This window comes from Centruroides vittatus, unplaced genomic scaffold, assembly GCF_030686945.1.
Source record: "Centruroides vittatus isolate TY-2023 unplaced genomic scaffold, ASM3068694v2 contig_680, whole genome shotgun sequence".
NCBI classification, from domain to species: Eukaryota; Metazoa; Arthropoda; class Arachnida; order Scorpiones; family Buthidae; genus Centruroides; species Centruroides vittatus.
This window is the reverse complement of record NW_027122427.1, coordinates 4,368,755-4,383,699: the sequence shown is the minus strand read 5'-3', so window position 1 is coordinate 4,383,699 and position 14,945 is coordinate 4,368,755. Positions and strand designations below refer to the sequence as shown.

General features: G+C 28.4%; 1 protein-coding gene across 4 annotated transcripts in view; it reads right to left on the bottom strand.

Moving 5' to 3' along the window:
- LOC136980212 (serine-rich adhesin for platelets-like) overlaps positions 1–14,945 on the bottom strand; it is a 65,367-nt gene that overhangs the window by 23,143 nt on the left and 27,279 nt on the right. For all 4 annotated transcript variants that reach the window (XR_010881515.1, XM_067276289.1, XM_067276291.1 and 1 more), the window contains exons 2-3: positions 5,056–5,224; positions 4,781–4,918 (exon numbers count right to left, since the gene is read on the bottom strand). Coding sequence is in view for 3 of the 4 variants with exons in the window: in XM_067276289.1 (XP_067132390.1) it covers positions 4,781–4,918; positions 5,056–5,224 (307 nt within the window). In the remaining variant the exon portion in view is untranslated. The remainder of the gene's footprint in view (positions 1–4,780; positions 4,919–5,055; positions 5,225–14,945) is intronic.

Here is a 14,945-nt window from a genome sequence, read left to right as displayed (position 1 = left end):
TGTGATGTATATAATGTTATATACAGGAAACTATGATTAAACCTTAATTCAATTATCATCAACAGAAAAGATATTATTAAAATACCTTATTAAATAACAAAATTTAGTTACCTGTACGAAGTCAATTACAGTAAAACCTGCGTAAACCGGAATCGCAGGTACAGAATACTTTTCCTGTTTAACAGGTTTCCATTTTGAACAGGTTTTACTGCATAACTAAATTTAAAATTATATTCTAAATTATTAATAGTTAATTTATTTAGTTAATTCCCATTATTAATAACTAACTCGTAAGACATAAGTACACCTTTACAAAAGGATCTCCTATTGAAAATTGGGATCAAAATTGATCAATTCGATATTAATTCGAAACAAAAAACGATACCAGAAAGAAATTTTGCTGGAATTCATTAAAACTCAAAGCGCACGAACAACATTTTTCGCGAAATTCAGTGCTTTTTCAAAGGAAAAAAAAATTGATTTCCGTTTTTTACAAGCTATTTTCAAATTTGGAGGGGGCATAATTCATATTACTTTTGACAGATTCATTATAAAACTACCCAAATACAACAAGACATTTTTTTTTTACTTTTGCTTCGTTCGTTATCTAGAAAATTTGGAAGCAAACAAAACAAAAGGCGAGAACATAAACCCCACTCTTTTTGTATTTGTTAAAATTTTAAAAGCATAAAATTATTCACATTTACATAAAATCTCTCGGAATATTTTAAATCTAATCTCGACGTATTCGCGAATAATTTAGTGGGAAGAATTATATATAATTTACTTAACTCGATATTAATTATTTGGAGAAATAATGATATCCCAATCGACATCATTAATTCATTTTCGAGATATTAAAAGAAATCATTACTGTATTTTATTTCATACGAATTAATGAGCGGAGTGCTGATGTTCATATTCTTTTTATTTTTTTTTATTTTTTATAAAGCATCTCGCATTCGATCTGATCGATCAGAAATGTATTTTATCAATGGCCCATCCGGATTTAATCTAACCAACAGTTTAATTCGATAGAAAACTTCGGATCAATCAACAAAAACTTAATAGGAATCTACAGCTGGATTTATTAATCCTCAGTTTGTTGGTTATCGATCGAAACCATCTTCCAAAATATATATAAACGAGAAAAAAAGAAAGAAACTATCCTGAAATGGTTTCGACAGAAATGTCAATGTTTTACAATGCTTTTCTTTATTGAAATAAATGTCGGTCGTTGTATCTTTCATATGCTCTTCACATACATACACGGCATTCAGATGAGTGAGTTGAGCTACATTTTAACAATCTTCTGGCTAAAATTTCTATATAAGAATTGATATTTTCGGTAAAATAAAGTAAAGAAAAAGAAAAAGAAAACAACGAAAATCTGTCGTAACAAAATTTTATTAATGCACTTAAATAAAATCATAAATTATTCAGTCGTGTGTTTTAGATCGTAAGTCGTGCGCTTTCATAGAAAACAAAAGTTGACAAATAAATAAATAAATACGAGAAATAAAAAGATCAGAATCCTGTTAATGTCATATTCTTCTTTAGTGATAATTTTATCTTTCTGCGAGGAAAAATTTCCCTCTTCCCGAAAAGTAGTCATTGAAAATTTGTTCGGTCGAGATCATCTGTCAATGTCAGACCATTTACTTGGTGCTTTAAGCACTTTTCACAAGTAATGAAAGGCTAAATAATAAAAGGTTAATCTACAACTTTTTGTTAAATAAAAAAAAAATTCCTCTTCAACGAAATTGATAGGATTAATGATTACATTATCACTCGATTAACAGTACAATTCAGGTAATTTAATCTAACAAGTAAGAGTCATTTGCCATTGAGTAATTTCTGAAATTTCATTTAAGGCACCGCTGAAACCGGTAGAAGAAACGTTTAAATTCATAAATTTAATAGTTTAATTAAATATATATATATATTTTGAAAAAATCAATCGATTCGTTTAAGTTTTTTTACAAGAAAATTTGAGAATTAATTGTTTTCAATTATAAATGAATCTTATTTTAGTTTTTCATTGAGTCGTTGCCTCGAAGAGTGCAATCGAAGGCTACCGAGTTAATGCGGTATTAAAATCGATAATTAAAGAATTGCATATGCAATATTTTGAGAATTAATTTCTAAGAGATGATAAATATACCAATAATTACTAAATTAATTTTTAAATCGATTTTAATCAAAGATTTTTGTAATAAAAAAATTGCAAAAATTACTATAATTATAAATACAATAGTTAATTTTACATAAAACTAAATTTAATTTTAGTTAAATTATGTATATCAATAATAAAATTATTGTTATTATTTTAATTACGAATTAAAATTATAAAATTTTCTTTTCGGTGAATTGAATTTTTAATTTGTGATAAGAAATGAAAGATTTGTTCAATTAAAATTAGACAAATAAGAAAACAAGAATATAATAATAGTAAATGTTTCAGTAAACGACTCTTATGATTCCATGGTTTCTGCTTTCAAGAAATTTGTGACTAACTCCTACGTATCTGCATCCGAGGCACACCTAAGTTAGTTCTTTAATTCAAGGAACACATAAAACTCGCATGATGAAAGGTCTGGACTGTAAGGTGGTGCTGTAGAATTTCCCATTTAAGTTCTCAAACTTGTCAGGAATCACGTTGGCAGTGTTCATTATCATGCAAGAGAATCACACTTTCTGACAAGCCTCTGAGCTTCTTGATTGCCGTGCGAAGTACTTCCAGGGTTTCATCTTACAGTAAGGACTTTTCAGTGGATTAAAGAAGCACCCGAAGGATTTCAGGTTTTCCTCGAATGCAGAAGTGCAGGAGGCAGTTACAAATTTCTTGAAGTGGAAACCAGAGGACTTCTTCGAGCATGCAATCCCAAGTTACCCAATGGAACAAATGCCTCAATGCTAAGGGGCATTTTTTCTTTAACTTACAGGTAACAGTTTGCGTATAAATTTACGTTGGCCCACTCTCATTTGACTTACCTTAATATTTCAAGCCGTATTAGTTAGTTTATGTTAATTTTATTGCAAAAATTTGGTATTAAAGTAATATACAGTTGAAAATTCAGTAACGACCACTTCTAAACGGCGGCCATTTTCTTGGATACGTTTCATTTTAAAATGTGTACTAAATAACTTCCAAACAACGGCTTTTTTTTAATTTTCCCATCATTGTCCGTTGTTCAGAGGTTGCTAAAATATCGAATAAAACTTAAAAATTATTTTTCGTTCGAATACAAAAAAAATTACTGATAATTTATGCTATACTTTAAAATTATGGGTTAATGTTACCTATGATTCCAAAATGGCGGCTCGTCTCTCATTCCAGCAAATAGAAGAAAGGAAACAGTGGGGATGCACGTTCTAACCTAACCCAACCTATTCTAATAATTTTGTTGGTAATAATTATGGTAATTTATTAGAATAGGTTAGGTTAGGTTAGAACGTGCACTGTTTCCTTTCTTCTATTTGCTAGAATCAGAGACGAACCGCCATTTTGGAACCATAGGTAACATTAACCAAATTATGTTTAATTACACAAGTTTCTCTAATTTATCTTACGTACTTATATAACATATAAAATCCCAAAATAAATAATAAAAATGTTTGTATACAGTTCTATATATTGTAAATCAGATAAAGAAATATTGTATTAGAATAAGAGTCTTTGAATGGCTTCGAAGATCGCTAGAATAAGGAAGAAATGATGATGATGATATCTATTTTTGTTATCCAGGCTTCTGTAATTGATATTGATGTTCTCAATCCGATTTTAAATTGAAATTTCTTTGAAGGATTTAGACAAATATAACTAGAATTAATCTCATTATTTATTTATTTATTTACTTTAGAATAAGTTATAAAAGCCGAAGAATAAATCTCATGATTTAAAAGGGTTTTATAAACCAAATATTAATTTTATTTTATATATGAACAGGGCGAACCCAGGGACTTCTTTGAGTTCTAAATCCTCTACTGTATTTTTTAAAAAAAGTAATAAAATAAAAATGTTACGATATAAATTGTAATATAATTAAAATTACGATAGTCGATCGATTGGTGACGTCCTTTATAACGTATAAACAAAACTACTTTAGAAAAGGACAGCCTAAAATCGAATTTTTCTGCAATTTTATTTGAAAGACTAAGGAGTAATTCCGAGGAGTAATACAATATTCGTCGTTTCGTGCAGACAGTTCATCATCAGCCATCCTTACTTGGAAAGAAATCTTGAAGTATCGAGGGACAGTTGTCAAAGTATCTCGAAAAGAAAAAAACTGCAGCCATCAAAGTTTCAAACATTTCAACTTTTATAATAAATATTTCAATTTGTTATTATTTTTCTTTTAAAAAACACACATTTATTGCTTAAAATATCTCGAAATCTTCATTCGTTTAAGAAATTTTTATATTTAAATGCATAAATCAAAACTTTCGCTTACTCTAACTGATAAAATACTCATAAAATTAATTATCAAAAGTATTAAATTTTCACATCTTAATTAATCAAATTAAATTTCATAGCTAATAATATAGTATTAATTAATTCTTATATATTAAAGTTTACATAATTTATATCGAATAATTTAGCAAATTAAGAAGAAATAATAATAATAATAATAATAAGGTTAAATATATTCCTCGACCGCCTACAGTATACATATTCCCCGAAGGAAATGCTTCTCGTTAAACTCAATTCTATCCAGGGAATGGTACATCACATAATTAGTGATACAATTGGTCAATCAATTGATTTTCTCAGCCTTACCTTTTCGGGCATAATTTCACCGGATGCATCCGCTCTTCTGACATTCTCCTGAGCTTCTCGAGTTGATTGACTTTTGACTTTCGATTTATTACTACACTGGATTTGTTGTATGCACGAATTGCACATCCACGAATATTTCTTTAGAAAAAAAGAATATATATATATATATCATTTCCATTTCTTTTTAAAAAAATTCTGCTTAGCATCAACTATGTTTATATGAATGTAGAGATGCATCACTAACGTTACTGTATATACATTATGCAAGTTCTTACCTTTCCTTCTACAATTGGGCATTGTCCACACTTTTCACAAAAGCTCTTCCAGCATTTTGAACATTTGATTGATGTCCTAATAGTTAGTTCTGTCGCGTGGCAAGAAGGACACATTATCTGAGTAGTTACTGAATTGGGAAGAGATTCGGCTCTGACCAGTTCTGCTGATCTAGTATATATACATACATATATATATGTGTGTGTAAAAAACGTTATTATTAAACTTATAACATGAATTCCTGCATTATTCATATAATATACAAATGAGGTAATATATAACGGGTATAATAATTATCTACTCGAAGTGTTTCTGATGGTATGTAAAAGATTAACGACAAATTTAATCTATCTTTACGACTTAAAATATGAAAATGTTTATAATTTAGTGGTCAATTAATTCTTATATTAATAATTGTACACAAAACTTATAAATGTTTATCAACATCATCTTACGTAATATTAATAATAAAATATAAATGAAGTTATTAAAGTAAACTTCAAAATTAAATTAAAGGAAATATTAATTTTAATTTTTAACTTCTCCCATTAAAATTTTAAAATATTGTATCTTTTTTGAAAATTTTACATTATTAAAACAATATTTATATATATATATATATATATTTACATTATCTATATTTTCTTGGCTGTTAAAGAGGTTGTTTGATCGATATAATAGAATTGATAGGCCCCCTTAATAGTTGATCCATGCGCTACGTAAACGTGGATCAACTACGGGAGGACTTTCTATGGGAAACTGTCCCTATTTAACTGTTAGACACGTGAATAAAACCTCGAAAACTCCCGTTGGTGAAGCGCGAACCCGCGACCGAATAACACCGAACAGTGGTTCGGTGTTATCTGGTCATTGGTGGACATATAGAACAGAGATAGTTAAATTTCGACTATCTAGGTCTTCACGTTTTATGGTCACATGTATACAGTATATAGATATATGTGTGTGTGTGTTGCTTTAAATTTCAAGATCCCATGGATCTAAAATTTTGAAGTTTGTCTTTAAATACTTTTATGTATAGAACATTAATATCATTACATATCGGAGATTATAAGTCGAGGGGTGAGATAGAGGGGTAGGGATCATATCTTAAGTACGTAACACTTAATGAACATTTTATTCGTTATTGGCCTTAAAAATTTCCCCAAAATGAAGCTTTTCCCTTTGTAGTTTGGCTAAAATTTTACACCACAGTTTTCAATTGAAACTCTCATGAAATATTATTAAACCAATATGTACATTTAAGGCCACATGCCCTTCCTGAGTTGATTATAATTTAAGTATTTTTGTATTTTCCAATTTGTATCCAATTGAAAACTGTGGTGATAAGTTCGTAAAATTATAGCCAAATTACATATAACTATTAAGAAGATATAATACAATACAAGACGAAAAGCAAATAATTATACTTATAATAGAAATTTGCCAAGCTTCCTTTCGGGTTCCCTTAACTTCCTGTTCGAGTGACGGGAAAGTCGTTTAAAACACATCTTAACTATTGTATACAAATGTGTATACGTGAATTTAGCACATTTAAATCTTTTTATTGTATTTATTTATTTAACTTTTTCTTCGTTTACTTATTTACAAAGGTAAGGGGAGACCCGGGTTCCTGAATCGCTCTCTACGCTTCTTTACAACGAATTAAAAAATAATAATAATAAAATTTTAAAATATTTATAAATGCTGCTGCATCACTTTGTGGTTCCTTTGAAAGAGTTTTTAAAATGTCATTTCTGTAAAGAATTTCTTAAGTTATCCTTTTTCTATAATTTTAAAGGAGAAGCAATCGATAAAATTTGAATAAATCATATATATATATATATATATTATATAATATTATTGAATATAAATTTTGCGACAAACAAACCTTTAAAAAATCCAATTGAAACTTGAATAAAATATACATTAAAAAATTAAATGATATCATTTATAATTTTGTTATAACATTCGACAATAACACAGCAAATAATTAAAGTAAAATGATAAATTAAAGAGGGAAATCGTTATTTACTATTTTATATTTTATTTATTTATTTATTTTTTTTAACCTTTAAATAACCAAGAAGATAATTGATCACGAAATATATTTCGTTTAAATTAAACAATTAATTATATTCGTGTGTTAACTCTAGAGCAACACTTATAATTAATTATTAAACTCTAAATTTTGATGAAGCCTTAAGAGATAAGAAAAAAATAATAATAATAACAAGAGAAGATGGAAGCAAACTTCCTATTTTCTTATCTGATTAAGTTGTATCTTTACTTAGAATTTATTAATTATACTTGTTATTATTTGATGTTAAAACTTTCTACGTGGCACGTTAAACTAATTTGAATAATTAAGAATTATCGTGGAAATATTTCACGACAAAATAATTAACCTCTCATTACTTATTTTACGTTTAAAAATTCAAAATTATTATTATTATTTTTTTTCAAATTTTCACAAATAAAAATAATATTTTTCACGAAATTATCTTCCACACGAGGAAACAATCGCTCCACACTTCAATACAACAACAGCAACAGAGTGGAGGGTCCAGATCGCATTTCGGGGGTAGCAATTTAATTCTTGTAATACCTCGATTTAGTACCGCCACTAAATGGAGTGTAAAGCTAAATTGAACCCCCCACCAGCGAGAATTATGTATTATTATAGTAAATTGCAATTTGATAGTTTGTAAGTCACTGACTTAGCCATCACACTATAATTTCCGGTTTAAAATCGTACAATGCCGGGCTTTATATTTAATATTTAGGAAGAGATTTTATTTACAAGTATTCATTGACGCTTTACGAGAGTGGCGCTACATCGAGGTTTTAACATATATAAAATATTTTATTGGCATAATAATTATTTATAGTATAAAAAAAAAACAGTTGGAGTTGTTGTTGCATTTATTCTTTAAAATTAAAAAAAGAAAAAAAATTATAAATATTTTAATTACCATTAACATAAATTACAATAAAAACAGATTTAATTAATTTAAAATAAAATTGTTTACATAAATTTCTCGAATATTAATTAAAAATAATAGATTTTTATAATATAAAAAAGTAAATTAATGAGTTAATTTTAAGTAAAAATTATTTAAATGTAAACTTTATTATTTTTTTAAGAAAACAGAAAAGAAAAAATGTTATAAATTTTGCATTTTTATTTATTTTTTTAAGCTTAAGTAATACGAATTTTTATGTATTTTTATAATGTAAATGTTATAAAAATGTATATAAATTTTTATGTATTAAAATATTCTTTCATTTGCATTATAAACATCGACTTTAAATATGTGCTTATACTCTAGCCATTGTATGATCCAGACTAAACAAAATTCCACGTCTTAGAGAAACAAATCTGATCGAAAATGAATATTTGATGGTGATGTTGGATTCTATTTTAGACATTTTCTTTTCGAATTCTTCTAAAATTCAAAGCCACGTATGAAAGAAAAACAAGTTTTTAATATGACAAATAAATATTCCAGATTCAATTACCATTCCGGCTGTTATATAGGTGAAATTACTGTAAAAACTGGGGGCATAAAGGGGCCTTTTGTGATAGATCCTGCCTCGATTCTTCTTAAAGTCGAATGTTTTAAAACCAATTTTGATTAAAGAAGATACGTTTTATTAAATTATCTACGTGGTAACTACAAATTTAAATTAATTAGTTTATATAACAATTAGTTTATTTCATTGATTTGCCAGCTTATGGCTTGTAGCTAAATTGTCATGGCCTTCTCCAGAATCATCGGTTCTATCAGTACATGACAATAGATATGGGAATAAGACAACTTTCCTGTTATAGCAAATTTATGTCACTCATGGGTGTCATTTGGATTCTTGCGATTTACTCTATAAGAAACTTTCTTTCTTTCTCTACAGAAAAGCTGTTAGAAAACTCCCCATTTGCACGCTACTGACACTTATAACGACTAATATTAATAGTCCGAATATCTTGAATATTCAATTTATAATCCACAGTTTGGTTCTTTTGTTTTTATTTTTTTAACTTGTATAAAATTAATCTTAAGACAAATCTGTTGAATACGAAAGCGTTCTGGCAACAAAGGATCATCGTTATCAATTTTACGACCTTTTAATTGCTTTACGACATATTCTGATAGAAAATATCAAGGGATATCCTAGAACTTTTCGACTATAAATCCGGTTAAAGTCGATAAAAGAAAAAGAAAAATGATCCCAAGATACGAAAGCGAATATTAACGAGCAATTACTTATTGTCGCATCGTCACAATGCCGGCATGCAATTTTAAATCATTAATTAAAAAAAAAAATCGGGGCATTTCTCCCCTAAACATTCCATTTCTGGTCTCGATTTTTTCTCTATCTAACTCTGTTCTCGAGATTTTAGAAAGACAGACGGACAAACAGACGGATCTACAGTTTAAAAATTGCATCCCAATAAAAATTTATACTACAGAATAAAGGACATAAAATTAACTTTTTATATCCCCAAAAAAAGTTTTAATTTATTAATTAATTTCTTTTAAATATTTCATTTAAAAAATTCGTTACGCTATTATTTAAACATATTTTTATTGTTAATTTTGAATTACTTAATGTAAATTTCTAAATAAATAATTAAGGAACGTAGAAAAATTCAAATAACATAAATAAATGAAAGTTAATTAATTTAGTAATTAATTTAAATCATTTGTTTTTTATTTTCTTATTTATCCAACAGGAAGAAGAAATGAATTGTTTGTTATACTTGTTATAGTGTTGTTTTTTTTTGTCTTCCACTTGTCACACAATCATAAAGATATTGGAATCTAGCTGCTAACATAATTTCCACTAGAAGAAATGATGTTTCATCACTATCGGAAAGACTAATATTAATATTCTTTTATAACTTAACACCGAATAATTGCTAAATTAATTTTTGAAATTGTATCATTTAAACAACAGTGCAACAATCATTATAAGCGTTTTTATAATCCTCTTCCTCATTATCAAATTTCCATGCCTGATTATAATAATGACGAGTAATAACAATAATAATAAAATATTATTTTCATTGTGTTTTTGTGTGTGGAAAAAAAATGCGCTAAATACTGTTAAAATCTTAAATTTCTACTTTATAATTACGTAAGAAATAAGGGGTGGTCTCTCGAGAAACGAATATATCTCGGTTAACTGCCCCCGAATTTGAGCCACCCTATTATTATATAATTGTATTTTAAATTAAATTTACACTTAATATTTGTTAGAAACAAAACGTACTGTACATTTTTTATTATAATTTTCCCATCGTTAGTATACTGATAACAAGAAAAAATTTCTAAAAAATTCTCTTTTAAATGTGATTTTTCATGCTGCTTTAGATTCTTTTGGTCGCTCATTTTTTTATTATTTTCAGAGTTAACAATGATTAATAGTTAGTGGATAATAAAACTCTATCGAAGGTATGAAATTTTGGCTCTGTTCCCGTTGTAAAACTATGAATGACGTTTCTATGGAACATTTGCTAAAACTAAAATTGATGTTCCTCGATCATTCTTCATTTTGAAAGATGGGAAATTTTTTTATTATTGTTATTATTTTTACTCGTGTTAAATCGCTTAGATTCTTCGACTACTCAGTACTTTAAAGTGGCCATTAGTTTTATTTTATATTCTGTGGCTTTTAAATGGCTTGAAATTTTCAAAACCATGCTAATAAACAAACCAAAATTACATTATTTTGCTATGTTTATTAAACATTTTTATTAAAAATCAAAATCAATTAATATAACGGATACTCGCGGGTCATAAAACTGCTTGTTGTAGCGAGGTGTCCGCCCTATACAGGTATTGTGAAAATTACCTTTAAACGTAGTCTACACTACTTTTATTTGCCAATAAATAATGTACATATCGTGCAAAAATACAGTAAGTGATGAATTATCATAAAAGAGTCAATATTATGGCTTTGTTTTTAAAAAATTCAGTTGGTTTTTGTAAGTGATTGTAGTAACCTGCTTTTCGCTATGCATAATTAAATCTTGTGCTAACTTTACTGTCTGCGTCGTGTTTGCTCACATCTGTAGTTCACGTAGTTCAGACCCTCTATTTGGTGGCTCTGTTGCAGGTGTCATCACTATCATCTTTATTCTTCCTCTCTTGAATCTCAGAAAGGATGTGTATTTGAATTGATGGGATAAAGCAACGCGGGCAATCTGCCAAGGGGGTGCCTCCCAGGAGGATTTTCTATAGGAAACTGTTCTCTATTTAGGTGTCAAAGACGGAAATTCCACCCGACCATCCCTTTGATCATGCGTAAACCCGGGAACAATTACAAAGTGTTCAGTGGTTTTATCTACTCGGCCGCCATTGGTGGGCGAATCTCAGAAAATAACTGAAAGATGGTTTTTGTATCTTGGCTCGCGTGTCGACGTAATGATTTGCAGCGATAACAAAATCTTGCTGTATTCACGAAACCTTGTGTTGTTTCCATATCACTCGCAATAGTTGCCGCAAAATTGTTAGCGTTGTCATTGCTGGGAAAAAATCCGGCTTTGAAAAGAACAACCCTAAATTGTTGATGGCAGAACTGTCTTCAATCGCTTGAAATATATGAAATGATTTGGAAGACATTGAGTTGCTTTGTCAGCGTTTCGAGCATCGCTCGAAACGCTGACAAAGCCGAAAGGAACGATTTAAAGAAAGGCCAGTGGGATCCTCTTCTTGCTTATAACGTGTTAGACCGATAAATGAAGCGGTCTCTAACGCTGATTGGCTAAATTTTAATCCGTCATAAGCGACACGAGAAAGTGAAAAAAGGAGCGAGATGACAGGAATGGTAATTGTGGAATTGAATGGATGTCCGAGGATCCGTTTTCGACAAATCTCATCGATGTGACGTATGCTACTGCATCGAAAAGTGTTATTTCTGTTGGTATGTTCGTAAGATGCGTATGCTTCCCGCGAAAAACTGATGTAAACACAAACATAATGCTAAATTCTACAGCGGCAAATTAGCCAAGATAGAAATTTTACTAAGTTACGTCTTAATAAAATTGTGCAGTCAAATCGATTTAAGAACTCGACAGGGAATACAGTATTGGGTTTTTGGAATCGATTTGACTGCAACCGCAGAAACTCCAAACAAGGAAATCACTCGATGAGAATGTTCTGTCTGTGTCCGTAATGAAGAGTGTCCACGAAGTCAATCGTTATAGAGTTATACACTTTTTTTTTACACACGCAAAAATTGTCCGCTTTAGAGAGGTGTCTGTTAAGAAATTTTTCATTCTGTTCGAAAAATAAACGATTATTTTAGAATATTTTTATTATCGAAATTAATTAAATTTTTTTATAAGTAATTTTATTTACTATATAAAAGAGAAGTGAGTAGACATTTTATTTCTCTTTCTGGTATATTTTTGGAAAAAATTGATTCAATTTATAATAAAATAAAGTTTATAAAAATAATATATTTGTACAAATGTTCATATTTTTCCTTTATCCTTAAATCTTTGCATAATTTTTCATTGAAATTACAATAAATATTATATAACTTGAATTTTTATACATTTTATGAGCCTTATCTGTGACTTTTTATTTTCTAAATTTAATTAGGTCTCTATTATATTCAATTAATATAGGGATCAAATGTATATTCAACTGATAACCTTCTCTTAAATAAATTCTTATTGGTACGAATAAACAGAGGGGAGGAATGTTAAGGTAGAATCTATATAAATCTATATATAACGACATCACAGTTCATTGTTTTCAAAAATCTGAAAAGAAAAACAATAAAATACATCTTATTTTATTATTATTGCAATTTTTTTTCTATTTTACGACAAATTATATTGATTTTTATATTATTTCTTTGCATGCGAATCAACATTTAATGTTAATTGAATGGAATACAGTAAAAAGCATTATTTATTATAAATATAAATAAAAGAATGCAACTCGAAATTTAACGTACAGAAGAAGCTCGGATAGAAGAGGCAGCACCACAGTTGCCCCGGGCCCCAGACTACCAAAATTTGAGACTATGAGGCCCTGCTTATACGCAGAAGGGGTGCTAAAGAATCTGAGAAATACAGTTATGAATCTGAGAAATACAGATGCTCGGTGTTCATTATTTATATTAAAATGGTTTCTCATTCACTTTATAATTATGTATTATTAATAAATTCATTAAGACAAAGATCTTTAAGCTTAAGAAATAGGCAAATTTAGCTGTAGGATAGAGAAAAATAAAGAAAAGTTTTTCTCAAGATAACGCACGAATTCTCTTTAAACAATTATTTGAAAAGGAAGTAAGTCCATTTCGATAATACACGCCATTATATAAAATCGATAAAAATAATCGAAATCGGTAAAATTTAATTATAAAATATTTAAATATCGTTTTTTAAGGAAATAATAATAATAATTGCGCGAATTTTTCATGAATAAAACGAAAAGCGCAGATGTTTAATATGAGAAAAACCAAAAAAAAACCAACATTTTTCTCAGTTATAATAAAATGTACTTTTTTTAAAATATAAAATATACAAAATTTCATCTTGAAAGTAATAAAACTTCACATAGAAAAGAAAAAGAAGAAGAACAACAACAACACGCGAATTGTCAATGCGATAATCAAAATGGAGGAAATTAATGCACGGTTTATTTTATTATGCATTATAATTGGAACCGAACAAATAGAAAATGAATGTATAATATAATAAATAATACAATTGGGACACGTTTCCCAATTTGTATTTGGCTATAAACATTGTTTCCAATGTAGGAACAAGAATGATGATTAGCGAGGTGAATAGATTAGCCGCCGAACATAAATCTTACAGTGACCAATTCATTATTAACGATATAATCGTTAAGTAAATGTTTAAAAACGTAATATTTAAAGATACAAGCCAATAAATTTACTTATTATAAAACATTTATTTATTAAAAAACACCAAGTACAGTGTATTTTCGTTCTTCTTCCGGCGGCCAAATAAACTTATTATTTAACTATATATATATATTTAATTCACGCTAGAATTGAATAAACTTTTAATTCCGAGAATTTAATAAATATTAAAATACAAATATTGTATTTAATTTATTTTATATTCATTTTTTATTCTTCAAAATGTAATACATTTTATACGTTTACGAGAGTATATTTGAATACGTTTCGTCGGTATCGAGATTAACGTCAACGATTAAATATTATTTAAAATTATTTTTAAAACTTTTTATAGGGCTATTTATTTATTTATATTTCACTTTATATTTATAGTAATTTTATAAAATCTTTATAAAGATTAGTCGATATCGAAAGACAAATGGTTTTAATTAACCCAACTTCTCTCACCAGGTGGCAGTACTAGCGATGTCTCCTGTAATTATGGTTGTCAAGGAGACGTACTCTATGCTTGTCTTCCAACTTGTCAATATTTGTGTCGTCCTTTTTATTTAATAAAGATTTCTTTAGATCATTGTGTGGCTTGTTTGCTTTCGGGTTCTTATTTAACATAAAAATATTGAAAATTTTCTTTAAAATCCTTTGATTAGCTTCAATGTAATCGGATGAAAGATGAGCAATGTGACTTTTTCTTTTTTTCTCTCCTCCCCTCCTTCTCTTCAATGAGAATTAACAAATATATAAAAATGGAAACTTCGGATCGATATTTACGATCCTAATTAACTGAAGAAACTTAATTAACAACTCGAAACTCGAATTATTTTCGTCGCTTCCTTACATCGACCACACCTACCGAAGGTGCCCCGATGAGAAAATAGCATCGAATTTTAAAATTTAAATAATATCTTGTAACTTAATTTGTATGATTTACTGCTCGGATAACAGCTTATGTGTCGTTGCTCGAATAGATTCACAGTATATACAGTAT